Source organism: Onychostoma macrolepis, chromosome 01, assembly GCF_012432095.1.
Source record: "Onychostoma macrolepis isolate SWU-2019 chromosome 01, ASM1243209v1, whole genome shotgun sequence".
In the NCBI taxonomy this organism is placed as follows: Eukaryota; Metazoa; Chordata; class Actinopteri; order Cypriniformes; family Cyprinidae; genus Onychostoma; species Onychostoma macrolepis.
Genome location: NC_081155.1, coordinates 39,634,829 through 39,658,220, shown reverse-complemented (window position 1 = coordinate 39,658,220; position 23,392 = coordinate 39,634,829). Strand labels below are relative to the sequence as shown.

At 38.5% G+C, this 23,392-nt stretch overlaps 1 protein-coding gene across 1 annotated transcript in view; it reads left to right on the top strand.

Annotated features, from left to right (window-relative positions):
- The first annotated feature begins 3,320 nt into the window (after positions 1–3,320).
- myo15ab (myosin XVAb) overlaps positions 3,321–23,392 on the top strand; it is a 44,539-nt gene continuing 24,467 nt past the window's right edge. Inside the window, 26 exon segments of the mRNA XM_058781976.1 lie at positions 3,321–3,380; positions 3,652–7,827; positions 7,915–9,828; positions 10,430–10,512; positions 10,596–10,659; positions 12,273–12,382; positions 13,102–13,176; positions 13,271–13,367; positions 14,521–14,624; positions 14,938–15,001; positions 15,095–15,208; positions 15,845–16,006; positions 16,124–16,237; positions 17,321–17,379; positions 17,466–17,589; positions 17,788–17,883; positions 18,419–18,550; positions 18,638–18,763; positions 18,932–19,009; positions 19,545–19,699; positions 19,842–19,887; positions 20,040–20,164; positions 20,304–20,421; positions 22,158–22,333; positions 23,088–23,172; positions 23,301–23,354. Of these exon segments, the coding sequence (XP_058637959.1) occupies positions 3,688–7,827; positions 7,915–9,828; positions 10,430–10,512; positions 10,596–10,659; positions 12,273–12,382; positions 13,102–13,176; positions 13,271–13,367; positions 14,521–14,624; positions 14,938–15,001; positions 15,095–15,208; positions 15,845–16,006; positions 16,124–16,237; positions 17,321–17,379; positions 17,466–17,589; positions 17,788–17,883; positions 18,419–18,550; positions 18,638–18,763; positions 18,932–19,009; positions 19,545–19,699; positions 19,842–19,887; positions 20,040–20,164; positions 20,304–20,421; positions 22,158–22,333; positions 23,088–23,172; positions 23,301–23,354 (8,415 nt within the window). The 5' untranslated portion in view covers positions 3,321–3,380; positions 3,652–3,687.

The following is a 23,392-nucleotide window of genomic DNA, read 5'->3' as shown; positions in this document are numbered from 1 at the left end:
CAGCTATAAATTTTCTCCTATAATGCCTGATGAGGTTAGAGAACACCTGACGAGATCAGAGACCATTCCTTCATCCAGAATCACTCCAGACCCTTTAGATTCCCAGCTCCATGTTGGTGCTTCTTCTCTTCAGTTCACGCCACTCATTTTCTATAGGGTTCAGGTCAGAGGACTGGAATGGCCAGCAGAAGCTTGGTTTTGTGCTCTGTGACCCATTTTTGTGTTGTTTTTTAGGTTTGTGTTTGGATTATTGTATGGTTGGAAGCAGGGCGCCGCTACGGATCCTGGGCCCCCTTACTTTAAGTTTATTTTTTCTTAAAGTAAAGACCAAGCAGCAGCGGCAGACTGGCAGGCTGATCATAGCGTATGTTTGATGAATTTAGCCTTCTCAAATAATCACGACTTGCCTAAAATACAATCTATAGATATACTAAAACAGTTCAAGCATATAACAATGTTTAAACATTAAACCTAGATAAATGTGCGCTGCATCCAGTAGTTTGTGCGGAGAGTGGAAGTTAAAGCGCAGGATGTGGAGGCGCCAGCGCAATCAATTGCATTGTTTTCAATGGAAACAACTTACGCCGTAATTTTTGCTCATAAAGGTAAGAGTAATACATCATTCGGAATTGTAAAGGGTCTACTTTTATTTGTGTGCACTCACAATATTAAAAAAAACTTTTTATAAAATAATAAAATAAAGAAAACAATGATGCGCCATCTCGTCTTGAACAGGAGCGCTTCACAAAAATTTTTGACCGAAAGTCAATACATGCCTCACAGACATGATAAATATATCTATAGAAAGCTTTAAATTACTACTTAACGAAATAAATCAAATCGAAAACAAAAACTCTTTCATTATAATCCGTGGCGCGTCTAATGAGGAGAGAGTCAGGATCATCATCTTCATCTTTGCGACACTGACACAGAAAACACTAGTTTATTAGTAAATAATTCAAATATCTCCTTACTATTTTCCCCTGACACATTCATGGTAATTACTTTTGCTGGGGCTTCGCAGCAAGCTTCAGCCTATTGCATGTATTTGAACTCAGAACTCTTCAGCTGCGCTGACGGCGCGCGCTCTCTGCTGCTGCGGGACTCTAAACACCGTAGAGCCGCTCTTCAAAGTCGCAGCACGGTCTAGTGTTGTTTCCACCAGCGCGGCAATTTTTTTCATCACTAATTGATGGATGTCTTACGGCGCCCCTGGTTGGAAGATCCGAACATGGCCCATTATAAGATTTCTAACAGAGTCAGTCACTTGTTGATTTTTTATCTGTTGGTACTTGATAGAATCCATGATGCCATGTGTCTAAACAAGATGTCCAGGACCTCCAGCAGAAATATAGGCCCACAACATCAACAATACAGCAGTATATTTCATTGTACACATGGGGTACTTTTTATCCCTGTGTTCACCAAACCCATCTGGAGTGTTTGCTGCTAAAAAGCTCATTTTTTAGTTTCATCTGACCATAGAAGCCAGTCCCATTTGAAGTTCCAGTCATGTCTGATAACTGAATATGCTGGAGTTTGTTTTTGGATGAGCGAGGAGAATTTTTCTTGAAACTCTCCCAAACAACATGTGGTGATGTAGGTGCTGTTTCACTTTTTTTAAAAATGGTTTTATGACCCCGAGACTCAACTATTTTCTGCAATTCTCCAGCTGTGGTCCTTGGAGAGTCTTTAGCCACTCAAACTCTCCTTCTCACCGTCCATTAGGACGATATAGACACACGTTCTCTTCCAGGCAGTGTCCTAACATTTTATGTTGATTGGAAATTCTTAATTATTGCCCTGATGGTGGAAATGGGAATTTTCACTGCTCTAGCTCTTTTCTTAAAGCCACTTCACTAATTTGTGAAGCTCAATTATCTTTTGCTGCACATCAGAAATATATTATTTGGTTTTTCTCATTGTGATGGGTGATTAATTTGGAATTTGGGCTTTGTTTTCGCTCCTATTTATATTTCTGTGAAACAGGAAGCCAGGGCTGGATAATTTCATGTTCATAATCACCCTGGAGTGCTCAAAATTGTGAATATGAATGTGAATATACTTCAGAGATATTTTACTCATAAGAATTTCTAGGGGTGCCATTAATTGTGTCCAATGTATATTTGAGAAAAAATTTATTTCATAATGATATTTCCCCCCATTTTAAATTCTTATTATCCAATGAAATGTTAGATTTTTGTGAATTTTTTTCAATAAAAGATCAAAAGGATTAACAATGCAGATTAATTTTCACAGCCTTCTTTGTTCATATTTACCAAGGGTGCCAATATTTTTGGCCATGACTGTACATACATACACAGTTTATATATATATATATATATATATATATAGTATTTGAACAGTTTATTTTGTTTACAAGTCAGTGTCATTGTGAACTTAACCATTATTAAAGGTAAATTTAGATTAAACAAATGTAACCAAATTTTGTTAAGTTTGTGCTATTTTCTTCAAATATTGAGGAAGTGTAGCGCATCACACCTCAGTACACCCTTGCATTCATGCAAGCATTCACCACCATAGATTTGGGTGTGTGTCTGTACGTGTGTGTAGGGGGGGTTGGTATTTGTGGTTTACGGGGACACAAATTTGTTTAATGACATGGGGTATTACAATTAGAAGATGGTTTATGAGGACACTGCCTATGTCCCCATAATTAAAGGCTTAAAAACTTACTAAATGGTGGGGGTTTTTTTGAAAATCTAAAAATGCACAGTTTCCTGTAAGGGGTAGGGCTAGGTGTAGGGTTGGTGTAGGGCAATAGCACATACAGTTTGTACGGTATAAAAACCATTACGCCTATGGAGAGTCCCCATAAACCACAAATACCAACATGTGTGTGTGTGTGTGTGCAAGCTTGTGTAGTAACAGGCCTCTGTGCTTACATTATTTATGCTGGAATGAGACCCAAGCTTAAGTTACACCAAGGCAAGTAGAGCTGACAAATTAAGGTTCCTTCTACAGCGCTGCAACAGAACTAAAAACCTGAGACACATCCTCTCACTTACACAGACACACAGCCCTTGTCTGAGTCATGGATGGCATATCATAGTTGATGACTGCATGTGTTGGAATTATCTGTTGGTTTCTGTTGGTTCTTTTGCTGAGAAGTACAGGTAGGTTTTACTCTCTATCTTGATGATCAACAGAAGAAGAAAAGAGGAGTGTGTGGGTGAGTGTAAGGTTATAGAAACACACAGAGGCACCTCAACAAAGGATCTCTATCTAAGAACATCTGCAAGAGGGATCCTTCTTCTAGATCACATCTGGTGTGGCCTGTGGAACCATGTGAACAGAGATTTATATGCTCTCTGTGTAGAATTCATCTATGACAGTACTGAGAAGAGAATCACCTACAGGTAAGACTATTTTGTCTTAATCATTAATTATGTAGAATTTCGAAAAAAAAAATATATATATATATATATATATATATAGTGTTTATTAAGATCTAGAATAATAGAATAATGTTGGTTTTGTAAAAGAAAAAATTGTAGTGGTATAATTTATAAGAGTATAATGTAACTTGTAAAAAGCAATTCTGTTCTTGAATTGTTTCTTTTGTATGTGTGTGTGTGTGTGTGTTCATTGAGATTGTGTTTAATTATATTTTTATTTGTCTTTTGACAGAAAGGCAGTAGACTAGCATGGTTTTAGAAGGATAAAATGCCAGGCAAAAAAGATTTAAAAGCAGTAGCCAAGAAAGGAGGAAAACCGGAGCCAGAAAAAAGTAAACCAAAGGAAGAAGAAAAGAAAGGAAAAGATGACAAAAAAGGAGCAAAAGATGACAAGAAGGGTGGGAAAGATGACAAAAAGGCAGGAAAGGATGATAAAAAGAAGGGAAAAGAAGAGCCGCCAAAAAGTAAAGGGAAAGATGATGGTAAGAAGGGAAAGGATAAAGGTAAGGGAAAGAAAGAAGTTATTGAATCTGAGGAGGGTTCAGATGCTGAGTTGATGGATGAAGACTTGAGCGATGAGGATGAGGATGAGGATGAAGAGTCAGATGGAGACAAGAGAAAGCGTGGTGGAAAAGATGCTAAAGGTAAAGCTGCAAAGGGAAAGTCCAAATATAGACAGCCTGATTCTGATGAAGATGAGGATGATGAAGATGAGGATGATGAAGATGAGGAGGAAAGTGAAGAGGAGGATCACAAAGCAAAGAAGAAATCAAAAGATCATCATAAATCTAAAGCTGAGGAAGATGGAAAGAAGAAGAAAGCAAAAAAGAAGGAAGAGTCTTCATCTAAGCCACCACCTGAAGACAAAAAGAAAAGAGGACTCAAAAACACCTCAAAACTCTTTATGAGGTTCTCTGGATTTAAGAAGAGGAAGAGCTCAAAGAAGCGTCTTAAGAGCACTTCAAAGCTGTTTCTTGGACTTGGCAAAAGGAAGAATCGCTTGCTTAGGAAAAAAAGGAGAAAGTCTCTCTTGAGGAATGCTCCAAAGTTCATGATGCGTTTCAAAAACAGCAAGAAAAAGAAAAAAGAGAAGGAGAAAAAAGAGCCGTCAGGACCAAAGCCAACCTATATGCTTATCAAATTAGGTGGAAATTCTAAAGAAGCAGAGAAGAAGCCAGGATTTTTTAAAGGGCTTTTTGGAAAAAAGAATTCAGGGGATGGGACTGGTTTTAAAAATAGGGGGCAATTATTAGGTAAGATTGCTGGGGCAACAAACTGGCTGACCAAGAGGTTCCTCTCCATTAAGGGGCGTCAGAGTGGAAGGGACCGTGAAGACTGGGGCCGGAAAAACAACAAAAAATATCCATTTCCTGCTGGCAGTCGCCAAGCTAGCATCCGAGCTCCTCCAGGTTATCACAATTATGGATATGAAGATGACACTGGAGGATATGATTATAATAACCAGAGCAGAACGGATAGGGGTGCATTCCACAGAGAGTCAATCCAGAGGCGCTCTAACAGGTATAGTGAACAGTATGCCCATGTTCAGGGACATTCTTCATTTCCACAGCAATACACACAATATGAAGAACCAAATAACTATTATGACATGCAATCACATGATCAAGGCTATTATGAGTTGCAGGATGGATACTATGACCCACACGCAGCCATTCAGGATGAGGGTGAATATTATGATGATGGTATAGACTACGGTGATCCTTATGGAGCTCAGGAACAGATGGGCAATTACCCACAGGAAGTGGGCTACTATAGTCAACAGTATCCACTGGATCCTTATTTCGATGATGGCATGGAGTACTATGATGATAATCAGTATCCAATGGAGAACAGCTATGATCTGTATGGGAATGAAATGAATCCATATGCCCAAACTCAGTTTGGATATTATGATGACCCTCAGGGCTTCTATAGTGACCCATATGAAGTTGAAATTTCAGATGATCCATATATGGATGCTTATGGGGATGCTTATGAGGATCTTTATTTTCAGGACTATCAGGTTAACTACAGTGAAATAGATGTTGACCCAAATCTGCAATCTTCCTACAATATGTATGATCCATATAGTTATCCAATGCAAGATATTATGGAAGGTGAAGAAGCTTATGGAATGTACGGTGAGAACTATGGAGATTTCTCGATGGAATCTATGCCCCTTCACGGAGACCTGGAGTTCAGACTCCCAAGACCCCAGGTCAAGCTTTTTGGTAAAGAAAGGATTGATGTTGAGCTTCCTCCTTTGCCTCCACAATATGATTTTGAGGAAATGTCAGACATACAATATGAAAATTATCCATATATGCCTGGAGCCTCAATGGATGATGGTTTTTCGCAGACAGTTTATCCTCAAGAAATGTTTCATCCCACAATGCATCAAGTGCCCACACCAACAGCCATGCTAATTAAGCAAGCAAATAATCCCCAGGGATTTGTCAATCAACATATGTCACATATGGCTCAAGCTGGTGGATTTCCACCATCTCCCACACCAAGCAGGAGGTCTATAGCAGGGATGGCCTACCCTCTCCATAAGCCTATGTCACCCATGGCACCCATGGAACCTATGTCAAGTTTTGGAGAGCCAATAATGGAAGTTAGGCGTTCCCCCGTACCTATACGCAGACCGAGCCCCCATGCCTCCCCGCAGCTATCCATGCATCCTGCTGCTCCACTCCCTATGAGAAGAAGCCCATCCCCACAGCCCTCTCTGCGTGGCATTGGAGGCATGGGAGCACCTCCATCCCCAAGACTAGCCAGAGGTATGTCCTCTCCAATAAGTCATGTTCAACACCCTCCATCTCCAATTGGACGCAAAATGAGCCCACCTGTTTCTCCAACACTTTCTAGACGTTCGTTTAGAGAATATCCACCCGCTTCACCAACAGTCCCTAGACGTTTGCAGCCTCAGGTTCCATTTAGAGAAGGTCCACCTGCTTCACCAACAGTCCCTAGACGCTTGCAGCCTCAGGCATCCTTTAGAGAGGCACCACCATCTCCCCAGCCAGTGCCTGGCCGTATGCCCTCACGAGCTCCCTCTCTCTATACCAGTCCTCCAGCTTCACCTCGTGCATCTATTCGGAGGCGGAGCCCACCACAGTCTCCTCGTGCCTCAATTAGGAGACCCAGTCCACCCTCCTCACCCTCACAAGTTCATCGTCCATTTGGTGCCAAGAAATTTCAAGCTTCCCCATCTCCACGAATGAGTCCTCCATCTTCTCCTCAGGGTATGCGAGCCATGGCCAATGTTCAGAAGAGGGACCTTCACAGACCACAGTCTCCATTAATGCCTCAAAGAGTATCACCTACTCCCTCTCGAAGAAGTTTTACTGTAGAACCAGACTCCCAACAACCACCACTGCAACATAGATCCCCCTCTCCTACCCTTTCCCGCAGGTCCACTCGCCTTATGAAGGATTCTCCACCTTTTGGGTCCCTTGGAGGTCGACTGCGAGGAAGGGGCCGTCCAAACATCCCCATGGGAGCTGTGAAACCATATCCTGGCAGAGGGGGTTATTCTGGAACTCCAACACAAAATGTACGGCCATTTAGACCATCCATACGTAGTAACAGGTCCGTGATGCCACAGGACTTCACAGCTTCCCCACAACTCTCAGGTCAACACACTGGGATGGGCATAAGGGAACAAAGTCGCTTCAATCTTCCAGGAACACCTGGTCCAATGAGAAACCCACAGAGACCCATTGGTCGTGGCCGTCCACTCATGGCCAGGCAGTCACTGAGGCGTGCACCTGGCATGATGCCCCCTTCACCACAACTTTCTCAAAAACACATGCCCCCTCCATCACCTCAGCCTTCCGTTAGACATCTCTCCAGACCAGGCTCTCCTCATCCATCTATTAAACATGGCTCCCCATTACCTATGCGTCCCACTTCCCCTAGGGCTCTGCCTACTTCTGTGCTTTCTGGTCCTCCGATGTATGAATCTTCATTTGCATCTCCTTTGCCTGTTGGCGCAGAGCCAATCCCTGTAGAATTTGATCATTTTATTGGTGTTCCTCAGTCACCAATGCTTACAAGTGCCCTCCAAAACCAAATTGTCAGTAATGCATCCTATATTTCACCCTTCCAACAGCCCATGTCGCCTTATGCTCCTGAGATCATTAATGTTCCACAGGTTCCTGGTCATCCACCTTCACCAGTTCCCTCCCTTTCCCTGCAAACCCCTAATCTAAGCAATGCTATGCATGTCTCCCAATTGCAATCAGTACCCTCACCATATAATCCTGAAATGGTTGTACTGGGTCAGCATACAGAACAGATGGCGTCTCCATTTTTGTCAAATGCCTTACAAAATGCTCAGCTCCGAGAAGCTTCTTACATTTCGCCCCTGCAAAGACCAGGTTCACCTTATGTTCCTGAAGTGGCTCAGTTTGGTGAGATCCTTGAACAACCACCTATTTCTTCCCCGTATGTTCCTCAAATGGAAGCATTTGAACAAGTTCCAGGTCAGCCAGTATCACCTTTGCTCTCCAGTGCAATTCACAATCCACAGCTTCGCCATGCTTCATACCGATCATCTCTTCAAAGGCCACATTCACCCTATGCTCAGGTAGAGACAGGCTATGATTACATTGAAGAGCCAGGTGCTGGCCCCCTTCTTTCCAATGCTCTTCAAAATTCAAATGTCCGCAATGCTTCTTACCGAACACATTTACGTCGCAGGGGATCCCGTGTTCCCCCTGGCTATGGTCCAAGGGGATCTCCAGCTCTTTCAACGGCTTTGCAGAACCAAAATATTCGTAAAGCGTCATACCGAGCACCTGTCCAGGGAATGGTCTCCCCTTATACAACTGTGCCAGGTTATAGGCAGGATCCTAGGAAATCTCCTTTTCTGTCTGATGCATTGCACAACCCCCAAGTCCGTGGTGCCACTTACCGCTTGCCTGATGGGTCATTAGTATATGGTAATCAGGTAGCAAATGTACAGTCTTCTCCAGTGCTTGCAGATGCAATTGGAAATTCTCAGCTCCAGAATGCTTCATATAGACTTCCTGCTGGGTCCATAGTAGACCCACGACAGCAACAATCTTTCTCACCAAACCTCTCAAATGCTTTGCAGAACCAAAACATAAGAAATGCCTCTTATAGACTTCCAGATGGATCGATAATATACTCAGACTCTCATTTACAGCAACCTTCTTCTCCAAACCTGTCCAGTGCCTTGCAGAATCCAAATCTGAGGAATGCTACTTATAGACTTCCAGATGGAACTCTTGTAACAGCAGGACAACAACAGTCAACCTCACCAAAACTGTCACATGCACTTCAGAATCAGAACATTAGGAAGGCATCATATAGACTGCCAGATGGGACAATAATAATGGCTGATCAGCAAATGGAACCAACATCTCCAAATCTGTCCAGTGCACTGCAGAACCAAAACATTCGAAATGCAACTTACAGATTGCCAGATGGCACATTAATAACAACGGACTATGGGCAGCCCACATCTACTTCCCCAAATTTATCACAGGCACTTCAAAACCAACAAATGAAAAATGCCAGTTATCGTTTACCTGATGGCTCAGTTATAACTGGTCCAGCTTATCAACCTAAGTCTCCAAATTTGGCAAGCGCACTTCAGAATCGGGATATTCGCAGTGCTACCTACAGGTTACCTGATGGTTCCATAATAAGTGCTGATGCAAGTTATAAACCTACAACCCCAACTCTCTCCTCCGTACTGAGAAATGAAGATTTGAAAAATGTCTCTTATAGGCTTCCAGATGGATCTGTTATTTCACAAGCTTTGTATAAACCAAGGAGTCCAAACCTCTCAATTGCCTTGCAGAATGAAAATGTTCGTAAGGCCACATACCAGTTATCGGATGGATCTATTATTTCAGCAGATCCTCGAAGACATAAAAGTCCAAATTTATCACAGGCACTTCTAAATCAAAATCTCCGCCAGGCCACATACAGATTACCTGATGGATCAGTCCTCGCTCAAGGATTTGATGTCCCCACTTCGCCACATTTAATGGATGCTCTAAAGAATGCTGACCTGAAGAAAGCCTCTTATCAACTACCTTCAGGTATCTCCAACTATTTGACATCCTCTGGGCAGGTGGTTATTGGACCAGATGGCCGTTATGCTGTAGTTCCACCACAGCGAAAAGGTCCAGGTCCAGAAGATCACTGGGCTCAGAATGACAGAGAGGGGCAAACTGCCGAGGACCATTGGGCTGCAGAAAGAGTCTTGCCTCATGACACAGTACAGAACCTCATTAAATGGTCTATGTACCGAGATGAGAAAATGATGGAATTTCCTACTCCACCACCAGCTGGTCTTAGACCAGGGGAAACAGAGCTGCAGTGGGTACCAGATCGTGAAGGGGAGCCAAAAGGACAGTGGTATGATAAGGTAAATCGCTTTCAGATATAAAGCTAACATTAATTGTTGACTTATTTATTTAACAAATGGGAACAGAAGTTACAAATACAGTGTATTTTTCCTGCCCTAGAGAAAATGCTTTTTTTTTTTTTTTTATCTTCTCAATAAATTCATGATTTTTGCTTGTGGTTTTTTATACATTTCGCTAAATATATATATGAATGTTTATATTAGGAAGGAATTATAAATAATCAGGTTTAATTTCACTAAGCTTAATACTGAATAATGCTGTCAGGTAGACAGTGATGCAGTTGTCAGATTTAACAAGTCTGTTATCCTTTGAGCCTTAACAAAAGGCCCAGCCAAGCTCACCTATCTTCATCAGGTTTTAGCTGCAGTCTGCAACTACATCGGATGTCAGATGAGATTTACAAGGCTGATTATACCTGATCTCAGGTTACCTTGCTGACCAGTGATAATCATCTCTGTATTATTGTAGAGCAGGCCCTAGAAAAGACAACTTGAACTAATTCATCAGATATATTCTCTAATGTAATTGCATGAGCTGAAAATATCTTCTCAGATTTCTTTGAATGTTCTCAGTTTGCATATATGTTGCATTTTTCAACAGATGTATTCTATAAGAAGCCTGCCTACTGTCAGCTACAGGGTGAAAAGGGAAGGGGATGGAGCTGAGGACATGACACAAATGGAGTATGTCAGCATAAATATACATATGCAAATGTAAAGATGATTATTAGATATGAAATAAATCATTCTTCCTCTATTTTTTCCAGAGAGTTTACTGAGGCAGCAGTATTGATAAACCTGAAGACTCGCTTTGATCAAGCGCTTGTCTATGTGAGTCTCGCGATCATATTGCAGTAAGCATACACACGCATCTCAAAGATGTCTGCTAGTTCTAATGTGTACAAAGTAGTGCTGTCAATCGATTAAAAAATTTTATCGCGTTAATCACAGTAGTGGACTGTGATTAATCATGATTAATCACAAATTTAAAATACTAGGATTTACCTATAAATGTGTTGAAAAAGAAATGCATGACAAACTAATTTAAGGAAACAGAACCTTTCACACTTCCACCAGGTACAAGACATAATCCTTATTATTCTTTTATCATTATTCTTTTGTTTTTATTCAGCCATTATCAGCCTTTATACTGGCAATAAAACGTTTACCAAGCCACATCGCTTCAATCCCAGTATACATTTACCCAACTATTATCAAAAGTATTTCTAAATAAATACAACAAAACATTTTCTTGCAACCTTACGTGAAGTATTATGACAAAATGCATTATAAAGAAAAGTTGTTCTGCTCTGCATTAGAGCTAATATTAGCATTATGCTTCATAAGACAATTTATGAGATTAATAGTACACTTTTACTCAGAACTGACTTCAAACCACCATCGAGTGTTTGTAATAACTTCCTTTTACGATCACATGTGGAAATTGGTCATGTACTGTTGTTAAAATATGCTATTTATAGCCTTTTATATCGCTGCACAAATTAGCATTTCAGATGTACACATTCATCTAAAAAAAATCACATACAGACCATATCCTATCCTAATCGTGTGTTTATTATCTAATATAATCTATAGTGGCTGTTGTCATGTTTATTTCTGCTGTGTAAAAGCCTTAATATGTATGCTCTGCTGAAACTCACCTTGTTTGTGATGTTACAACCACCTCTCTGTTCTTAAGTCGTCAGGTATACATTCCAAGTATAATACACATTAGTAAAAGGATCTATTTTAATTACTATTTGTCTATATACACTTTGGGCGGTCGCGGTACATTATAAAAGTAGCCCAAAAAACCGCAAACCACGGCTCTGTAATTTTTCCCGCGACTGTATTTTCAAAATAGCCCACTTGTGCCATTACCCTGGCAACACTGGTGCTGTACCTTCATCACACAATGATAGATAACCTTCCACGCTGCGATGACGGGAAGAAGTTGGGGTCAAACTTTATCAAACGATTAATCTGCGTTAAAAAAAATATCAACGCGCTAAAATTTTTTGATTAATCACATGCGTTACCGCGTTAACGTTGACACCCCTAGTACAAAGATATGGTAAATTTTGGATTCACATACAATTTAAATTTGCACATCTGCTAAATTATGTCATAATGTAGAAGAATATGCACAAATCAGACATGCTCATGTACATGTGCTATCAGTGACCACACAGCCCATTATCTCTGCAAAACACTTTCTAATAAAGTTTAAAAAAAAAAGAAAAAAAAAGGAAACATTTTCTTTAACATTATTTGTCATTTTACACAAAAATACTACACTGGACAGGCCAATAAGCAGATTTATGTTTGAACAAAGTTGTTTTAAAAATGTTTTTCTCAATAGCATGTATAGACCTTCACCATTATAATTTAAATCTCTTGTGAATCTAACTACATTATTAATTTCTCTCTTATCTTCTAAGCAGACATACATTGGCAGTATTTTGGTCTCTGTGAATCCATACCAACTATTTAACATCTATGGCACAGATGTGGTTCTGCAGTACGAGGGCCATGGCTTGGGAGATAACCCACCGTGAGTCTGAACAATCACAACAATTCCTAAACAAACATTTTTTTATATTTAAAAAAAAAAAAGTTTCCTATATCGTTTGTTACAGTCCATATTTTACCACAAATTTATGTTTTTTTAGAAACTTACCCAGTTAGGCAGATGATATGCACTCATTCTCAAAAAACATAAACATTGATAATAATAAGAAATATTTCTTGAGCACCAAATCAGCATATTAGAATGATTTCTGAAGGATCATGTGACACTGAAGACTGGAGTAATGGCTGCTAAAAAAATTCAGCTTTGCATCACAGGAATAAATTAAAATTGTTTTTAAATTGTAATTATGTTTCACAAAATTACTGTATTTTTACAGTGTTATGCCATTTTAAATATTATATAAAATCTTATATTACACAATTTATTGTATTTTTAATCAAATAAATGCAGTCTTGCCTTATCAACCCCAAATTTTTAACAGTAGTGTTAATTAAAAGTGAATGAATGAATGAATGAATGAAGCATTTATAATGTATAGCACTTTATTGTGTATTGCTGTACACAGTGGGCAACCAGTCTTGGGCTGCAGGGTGATATGGCTATTGGCATAATATAAAAGTCTAACAAAGAAGCAGGAAGAAAATTAAGATGAAGATTTTTTCTTTCATCGTTTTACAATACTTTTATTGCCAGAAATGTACAGTATGTAAACCTGCCTTCTTATACACGTTTGTTTCTAGTCATCTCTTTGCCATTGCAAACATTGCCTACACTACAATGATGGACATCAAGCGAAACCAGTGCATCATTATCAGGTCAGATGAAAGTATGTGAGTGTGTCATTTGTAGAGGATGTGGATATATTGTATGTCTATGTAATGTTGTATTAGTGAAGTGTTTGTATTGTAGTGGGGAAAGTGGTTCTGGAAAGACAGAGGCAACCAAACTGGTTCTGAGGTACCTCACTGCTATTCACCATGAGAGGAACATTACACAACAGGTAAGTGTATATAGAAAACAAATTAAACACTGAGTTTTGTTCATAGACAAGGATCACTCATATACATTTTGGTAGATGGGACATGTTCCTGGGTCACTGTCCTTGTTTGTCCTAGAACAACATTCCAACATTCCACATTAAATTTTAGGGATAAGGAAAGGGATGGAGTTGGGGCATGGACAACATTCTTTTTGTCAGATTCAGATTTTATTTTTTTATTTTTATTTTTTTTGTCATTTTTGCCTTTATTTTGATAGGACAGTAAAGTTTGGCTAGAAGCAAAGTGGGAGAGAGAGGGAGATGGGATCAGGACTCAAACTCGGCACTATATGTTGGCATCGTCAATGGTTAGAGTTAGCATTTGTGTTAGGGATCAGTATTGTTATTTTTAACTAAAAGTTATTTTAATAGTCCACTTTAGACATTCTATTGTCAACTTATTCTACTGACCTTAACCGTAACAGATTATTAATACTCTAATGAGGGTAAGTTGACATGTAGTTGCAAAGTTACTTAGTAGAATGTCTAAAGTAGACTCAAAATAAAATGTAACCATTAAAACTAAAATAGTTTAAAATGAAGCTGAAAAATATTGCCTTGGCAACTAATTGAAATTAAAGAAATTAAATTGAACTAAAAATGACTAAAACTGACAAAAAATAAAGCTAAATAGAAAAAGCACATAACAAAATAATTTAAACTAAAATTAAACAAAAACTAAAAATATAAAAATAAATGTTCATTTAAATATTGACAACATAATTAATTATTAATGAACTATTAATAAATACTATAATAGTAGATGAATAATACAAAAATAACATTGTTAGGCATAGGGTTAGAATTATGTGTCATTGGTAGGCAAGTTGTTCCAGGTCCAACAAATGATGTTGATTTTTATTTATATTGTAAGCATGTCATAAACCACAATACTTGCTAATTATAGAATTAGAGTACATTTCTGGAACAACATTTTGTTTGAATCTGTGTACATTTATGCAGTGTTTGTTAATGAATGTATAATCTGTATTTTTGTTTTTCTATTTAATGCTTTTCTCTATACAGATTGAGGTAAACATTTTGTTGATAACCTAAATCTCTAACCTAGTAAATATTACTGAATACTTTTGGAAGTAAGTTTCAATTTCTTAATATCCAGATTCTTGAGGCAACTCCTCTGTTGGAGTCGTTTGGAAATGCTAAGACAGTCCGAAATGATAACTCCAGTCGCTTTGGAAAATTTGTGGAAGTCTTTTTGGAGGAGTGAGTATTTATTTCTGTTGCATATTGCTTATGTTCTTATGTTTATAGCTATTTAAAATAGAGTGTTTGAATGTTACATTACGTTACAAGTCCATTGTTATGTGCCTTTCTAACTCTTTAATGTCTCTCAAGCCTGAAACTGTTTCTTGAGAGACAACAAGGGAACTAGATCTGACCTTATGTGAAAGTAGGGCAGTGAGGTTGTTATTTAACCTCTGAAAGTTAAAGAGAGGAAGCAGATGGAAAGAGAATTGAGAAGGCCAAGGAAAGTTCATACACTTGACCAATCTGTATGTATTGTCGTTGGTATCAGAGGGGTGATCAGTGGTGCCATAACCTCGCAGTATCTACTGGAGAAGTCCAGGATCGTTTTTCAGGTCTGTTGTTTCTTGCCAATTTAACTGGGAAAAGGCTAATGAGCCATGTATTAATTACTGACATTTGGGACCTAATCTGTATTGTGTCTGCAGGCCAAAGATGAGAGAAACTACCACATCTTTTATGAGATGCTGGCTGGACTTCCTACACACACGAAACGGGCCTTCTACCTACAGGAGGCTGAAACCTACTACTACCTGAACCAGGTAAATAAAGGCCTTTACCAAGACACACCATAGACATCAATACAAATAATTTTTCGCGCAAAATGGTTCAAGCCCAACTTTTAAAGTTCTTTAAAAAGAACACAACAGAAAGGTATGATTTTTCCTTGATTAGAATTTAAAGACATTCCACTGACATAATGTTATTGTGCTGTATGTGTGACTATGAGGTGTTGAGAGATGATAGAAGAGCAGACATTACCGAATCACCGACTTTGCAAAAACCAAACACGTTTTGAGAGTCCAAAAGCATTCACTGCGCGATGAAGCCTATTAGAATGCATTTAGAATGCCCTTATAATTCAAGCAATGTACTTTTCTGAACATCAGCACATGTGCAAACTGCAAATGTGCTGTTAATTTTATTCAACGGTGCAGAGCAACACAGTGTTTCGTTCCTTGAATGAATCAGTTTTTGATCGAATCGAGTGAGCCAGTGATTCGAAGGTTCATTCAGATGGTCTCACTTGTTTCAGCCATTTTGAACGAATCGTTTGATTTGAATGATTCAATAAATAATTTTTTTAAACAGGGATTTGCTGCCACCTACTGGCGGTTTTATTGTCATCATTATTTGTAATTTTGTATAATTATGTTCATGGTATCGTGTCACGTTAGGGTGGTAACTGTGAGATCACGGGGAAGGATGACGGGGAGGACTTCAGGAGGCTACAGAGTGCCATGGACATTCTCCACTTCAGTCCTGAAGACCAGAGCAGCATATTCAGAGTGCTGTCATCCATACTGCACTTGGGCAATGTCTTTTTCCATAGAGTGGAGGTATTGTACACTTAAACATTTGAAAAGGTCCTTCAGTAGTTTTCTGCAAATATAGCACACTTACATGAGCAATTTAATCAATCTTGTGGACCGTGTGCTTTGGATTCTCTGTCTCAGACAGAAATGCAGGAAACAGCTGGTGTGGTGAGCACTCAGGAGATTCGTGCAGTAGCCGATCTGTTGCAGATTTCCCCAGAGGGTCTGCAAAAAGCCATCACCTTCAAAGTGACGGTACATACATCCATAATGTGCACTGAACAACATCATGCAGTATTTTGGGCCACTTTTATTTTTAAATATAACAGATTTGATGTGGAGACCAGTCTCAGACTCACATTGTCCACCTTGCATATGCACTGACCTCTAGCCAATCTTCTGATATATTTGTGAACACCTGGGGCAGAAAGAAAGAGAAAAAGGGTGAGAGAAAAGGAGACATTGTAATGACATGTAAGCAGGTTGCTGTTAATGAGTGCCAGTAACCTAATTTAATTATTCTGAGTTCAGCTCTGTGGAAACCACAGTAATCTAATCAGGGATTGCTCAGGGTTTGAGTAATCTTAACACCTAATAGCTCACTCACTGCCTGGATACCTTAACATTACATCACACAAAGATCAATGAAGGTTAGTGAGAACAGACTAGATAAAGTCAGGTCAGTTGTATTACTATAGTGTTATTCACATATTTTGTATTTATAGAAAATTGAACATTTCAGTGTCTGTAATTTTTTATTTTTTTTTAAATACACCCAAACACATTTTGTTATTTCTAACACATTTAAAACATTTTTTTTTAATGTTTGCTTTACATGTGAAGTGTTACATGAATACAGTGCGATTGCCAGTGTGTTTGTGGTTTGTGTCATGTTGAGCATCTTGCTCATTTAATAAGTAAAGCTCTGTTATCCAGAGCTCACAGGTTTGTGTTTACACCACCACTTACTTAGATCAGCTGTCACATAACACTGTATCAATTGCATACGCTGACTGTGACTGTGTGAGTGACATAGTGTGTGTGTGAGGGTGAAATTGTATCCAGGCCTGTTCCCTGACTTCCGGGCATGATGAGTCATGAAATTTAGATATTTCTAGAAATATAATCAAAAGATCTATTTTAAAATACTGTGCAAAGTAAAGCAAAGTGCCCAGTGAATTAGCATAAAGTACCACAAAAATATGGCTTACGCGGCGTAAAATGTGTCAATGGATCACACATAATTTGGCTTTTGTGCTTTCTTTTATGTTCATAAGATTACATTTTTATTTAAACATATACAGTACCTAAACGGTGTGTTATTTGGTTTTGTCACAGGTAGCAATGAGAGAGAAGATATACACTCCCCTCTCAGTAGAAAGTGCTGTGGATGCCAGGTACACATTACAAAACACATTTTCTAGTTATTTGCAATATTGTTTTCATTGCACTTCAAGTATGTTTTTCTCCACTCCAATTACAGAGATGCAGTTGCCAAGATCCTTTATTCTTTGCTCTTTCAATGGCTGACAGAACGTATCAATGGGCGGGTCTACCCCAGGAACGAAGCGCTGTCCATATCTTTACTGGATATATACGGGTTTGAGGTATACAGTGACACTCCTGAACACACATACAAACACATGTTTGTCACATTTATTACCTTTAAGGTTAAGTGTGCAGTTTTTTATTTTTTGGAATTTAGACCCTTCTAAATATACAAAATAATATTTACCCTTGAGATGAGCAGAAGTATCATGATTAATTGCATATATCTCCATGTTATCTTGATACGTGTTGTCCAGAGCTTGACATTCAACAGCTTTGAGCAGCTCTGTATCAACTATGCTAATGAGAGCCTGCAGTTCTTCTTCAGCAAAATCATTTTCAAACAGGAACAGGTGAGAATTAATATGCACAATACTGTTCAAAGGTTTGGGGTCTTAAGATGTTTTAGTGTCTCTTGTGCTCATCGAGGCTGCATTTATTTGTAAAGTAAATAAATAAAAATACAGTAATGTTGTAAAGTATTAGAATTTACAATAGCTGTTTCTATCTTAATATATTTTTAAATTAAAATTTATTCCTGTGATGCAAAGCTTAATTTTCAGCAATATTACTCTTCAGTCTTCAGTGTCACATGATCCTTCAGAAATCATTCTAATATGCTGATTTGGTACTCAAGAACCTTTCTTATTATCATCAATAATGAAAACTGTTGTGCTGCGTAATTTATTTCTTTTATAATCTTTCATGTCATTATAAATGTCTTTGCTGTCAGTTTTGATCAGTTGAATGCATCAGTTCTGAATAAAATGATTAATTTATTTTCTTTTTTTTTTTTTTTATCTTACTGACCCCAAACATACTATGATTTCTGTGAAATATTGATTTCAAACATTAAATTACACACTCTCTTTCTGCATGTCTCTATAGGAAGAGTACATTCGAGAGCAAATCAACTGGAAAGAACTGACCTTCACTGACAACCAGGCATGCATAGACCTTATTGCTGCAAAGCCCCATGGGATACTCCGCATCCTTGATGACCAGAGCTGCTTTCCACAGGTTGCACAATTAAATTTTAATGTTGAATGGGGATAAATGAAAAAAAAAGTATATTAACTACATGTTATAACAAACATTTGCTGACAGGCCACTGACAACACCTTCCTTCAGAAGTGCCACTATCATCATGGAAACAACCCCCTTTACTCCAAGCCAAAAATGCCACTGCCAGAGTTCACTGTCTATCACTATGCCGGTCGTGTAACTTACCAGGTAACAGACATACTAATTGCATATGCAGCATTTTAATTACACAATTAATGCCAAAAGTCAGAGGCCTATGAATTAAGTAACTTTTAATGAATTTACCATTTGTAACTGAGGCTTTAATGATAACAGCTTGTGAAAACAGAATCTCACAAAGGGTTGTACTGATTTTAGGTCCATAAATTCCTGGATAAGAACTATGATCAGGTTCGGCAAGAAGTATTGGATCTTTTTATGCAGAGCCAGAACCGAGTGAGTCAATATATGCATCTGTGCATGTCTGTTTGTTTGTGTGTGTGTACCTGTTTTTCTATTCAGGTGGGGACTTAAACCTGAATACACACAGACTCATGGGGACTTGTGTCATGGTGGGGACCTAAATTGAGGTCCCCACGGGTAAACAAGCTAATAAATCACACAGAATGAAGTTTTTTGAAAATCTAAAAATGAAGAAAGTTTCCTTTAAGGGGTAGGTTTAGGTGTAGGGTTAGTGTAGGGCAATAGAGTATACGGTCTGTACAGTAGAAAAAGCATTACGCCTATGGAGAGTCCCCACAAGGATAGCAAACCAGACATGCGTGTGTGTGTGTGTGCGTGCGTGTGTGCGTGCGTGTGTGTGCAGGAGCATAGGCTATTTTTGCTTTTCTACAGGAATTAAAAAAAAAACAAGATGCTGAGAAAAAGAAGCCACAATTTCTTCATGTGCATACTAGGTGTATTTTATGAAAAGCTGCAGCATGAATCTGAGTGTATTTTTCTAATATGCATATGTGGGTGTGTTTTCTAGATAGTGTCCAATCTCTTCATAAAGCATGCTGAGATGCTGAATCAGCAGAAAGGAGCAATGAATAGGAACAGCACAATGACTCGGAGATATCAGCCCTCTACTGTGGCCGCCAAGTTCCAGCAATCACTACAGGAGCTTCTAGACAAGATGGAGAGGTCTTAAACACTCAAGCACGCATAGAGTTATACAGTATTACAAACTCATATCAGCACATACACATGCATACATTTATTTGTTGTTTCTTCTGATTGTGTTTTTTTAGCCAGTTAAATATCCTGTTTTTCTCACTTTGTTCAGGTGCAACCCATTTTTTGTGCGCTGCATAAAGCCAAATAATAACAAGGTATGAGAAGACATTAGGCAAGCATCACTATTACTGGTGCACAGTTTTTAAGTATTTGAGCACAGTTTTTGCTATATGTATGAGTTTATATATGAGTTTCTGTTTCCACCCTAATGCATAAAAGAATTAAATGTATTTGCATGTCCATTCAGGAACCTGGTATATTTGACCCTGAGTTGGTTGCTACTCAGCTCAGATATTCAGGAATCTTGGACACAATCCGCATCAGGAAAGAGGGCTATCCAATCAGAGTGCCGTTCCATAAATTCTTAAACAGGTATCCTACTCAACAGCTGGTGCTTGTTACTTATGAATGCAGTGCGGTACTGTGTGTAATCTAGTCTAGTGCCATAAATGGCTTCATGTGCCAGTGTATAGCATGTTAGAATAAATTATCTCTGCCAATGTGTTTCCAGGTACAAAGCCCTGCTAGGAATGAAGAAGCCGCCACCTCCAGATGGAGATAACTGTATCATTATGTTAATGAAGCTCTGCCCAATCAACAAAGGAGATTATCAAGTGGGTGTGTCAAAGGTAAGCAGAATGACAATAAAACACAATAAACAATAAAGAAAATACTTCTAAAATGTGTCTTTGCATCTAAAAATATGAGGCAAGAGTACTCAGGAATGTTTTTTTAAAAAGAATGCCTCCTCCGCCATGTTGCTGTCAAATAAATAGTTTGCATGCCAACTTGCTACTATAAACAAAATCTTGCAATGCTTGCCCCGCCCCCGGGGTCTTCTGATTGGCCCACTGTTTTATAACTGACATTGATGATCTGCGCTGCGTGTAAAAGTTGAAATTTTTTTAACTTGACACAGCGTCTCAAAAACGCGGCAGGTTGTAAACGCATTTACATAGAAAAACAATGGAAAAGTAGCATTAGAATGGAAAAATGTGTTCTGTGTGAACAGCCCCTAAAGACACCAAAATTCTGCCTTTAAAAATAAATAAAACATAATTTTAAATTGTGGAATGCAGGGTTATTTAAAGCTACAACCATAAAAACGTAATAATTTGAAATAAAAATAAACATTAAGTGAAATAAAATAAAATATAAAAAAAATATTATAGTTGTCAAGGTCCGTGTACATTACGTTCATTAGTTTTTTGATTTAAAATTAAAAAAAGAAACATGAGAAAACGGCACCATTTTCATTTTCGTTTTTTCCAAAAAAAGAAAAAACAAGAAATCACCTTGATTTGCCGTTTTTACATTCAGGGGTTGAAAATGGATAAACAGCTTGAATGTTCAATTTCCACGTGTGGGCGGAAATGAAACGCCCCTTTCCACTGATTGGTCAAGCAAGGATCAAATGGTGACGTCATCATGTCGTCTTCAGTTTTGTGCAACAGAATAAAAGTGTTTATTGCAAGTCCTGCCTTCATCTCCCACTCATTAAACAACCAGACTAACAAATGGCTTGACACAAACCATACTGGGGTAGCGCCTAGACAGGGCTTACTTCTGTGTAGTCATTATAGTCAGCTTTGCCACACAGATTTTGATAACTGGACAGCTAAATAAAATGTGCGGTGCGCCAAAGAAATAGACTAAAAGGGTAACGTGGCTGCAGATCCAAGGTACATACATATTTCTGCAATAAGCACCTAATAATTGCCATAGAGAATCTATGCCTACACAGAAGTAAACCCATTCATTTGTTAGTCTGGTTGTTTAATGAGAGAGAGATGACATGCAGGAGTTGTAAACGCTTTAACAGCGGAGGACTCTACTTCTGTTACACAGTAATACTGAAGACGACATCATGACGGCACCGTTTCATTTTTGGCATGACCAATCAGTGAAAAGGGGCATTTCATTCCCTTCCACACATGGAAATCGAACATTCAAGCTGTTTATCCATTTTCTAACCCTGAATGTAAAAACGGAAAATCAAGGCGATTTCTTGTTTTTTCATTTTTTTGAAAAAACGAAAAATGAAAATGGTGCCGTTTTCTCATGTTTCGGTTTTCAATATTTAATCAAAAAATGAATGAACGCAATGTACACGGACTTGTCAAAGCCACATTACTAATTTTTATTTTGAAATATTGTTGAAATATTGAAATATCAAAAATTGAAAAGTTGAAGTAAAAAGTTGAAATATTGAAAATTAAAAGTTTCTTTTAAAAAATTCAAAACTAAAACTATATCGACATAACAAAACAATTACTAAACCTTTTACTAAAATTAAAATTAAAACACAAAATATACAAATAAAACCTAAATGAGAATATTAATGGTTTTTTGTTTTTACTCCCAGCTCTTTCTAAAGGAGAATGTGCATCAGTTATTGGAGAGTAAACGTGATCGTATGATGCATGTAGCTGCATTGACCCTTCAGCGTTATGTACGGATGTATTTTGTCCGGAAGAATTTCCTCAAGTTCCGTGCGGACATGACAAAACTTCAGGCTCACTGCAAGGGCTTCCTGGCCAGGTAAACTACCTACTGCTTCTAACTCTTCAATGCCATATCTTTTGCAAATACAAATGTTTGTGGTTAACTTTGCAATATGATTTACAGCTAGAGAATCCAATACTGACTATGAATCCAGGTGATATTGTGCAGTTCAGGAATTTGAACCCTACGGGAAAATCTACTTCGCACTAGCTTTTGATTGTAGCTGCTTTCACAAGGTTTCTAGTTGGCCTAAACATAGTTTAGGTGCTTGATCAACTGGTAAGGATGAAGTCAATCTGGCAGACCTGATCATCTTGGACAACCTTGTTAGTAATGGTAGACCACCTTAATTGAGTCTCGCGTAGCCAGACCTTCAGACTGATCTTGAAGATAGCTGAAGGTCTGGAATCCATGGCAGCTTTCATTGGCCAAGGCCTGCCCATGAGGCCGTTTGACTGACATGTCAAACAACCAATCACAGTTCGTTTCGTTCAGCATCACGTTTCGGGGCATGGAAATGTCGCCACAATAACAGTGTGTAGAACTCTCGGACATATTTGAAAGATTCTATGCCGCGAACTTTGAATATTTCACATACTTTTGAAAATCCAGCATTTAGTTGTTCCATGTTCCAAAGCTTTATTTTACCACCTTATAACCTTTTTTCCTGCAAGGAGAAATATTTTTGTAGAAAAAAAAGCTAAATGTTACAATAAGATCAACAAAACTGAAAGCTAAATGTCATTGAAATGACTGAAACTTTGGCTCTAACTGTCTTTGTGCCTTATAGGCGGCGGTTTCTGCGAATGCGTATAAACCTGATCAAGCACCGTGCAATGGTCCGACTTATTGTCAGCCGCAAAAGATACATCAGGGTACGTTACCTCATAATGAACAGTTACTTCACTAACTGTGTACTGCAATTAAAAATAAGTAATTAATTAATTTGAGTTCAGATTCAGGTATTTCAATTTTTTAATGCTGGCTCTTTGTTTTGTTACAGGTCAACCTCCTCTTAGCGAGAAGAGCAGAGGAGGAGAGGAGAAGGATTGAACAGGTAAAAGAACAGTTAGTGCTCATTATTAGATAAGGACC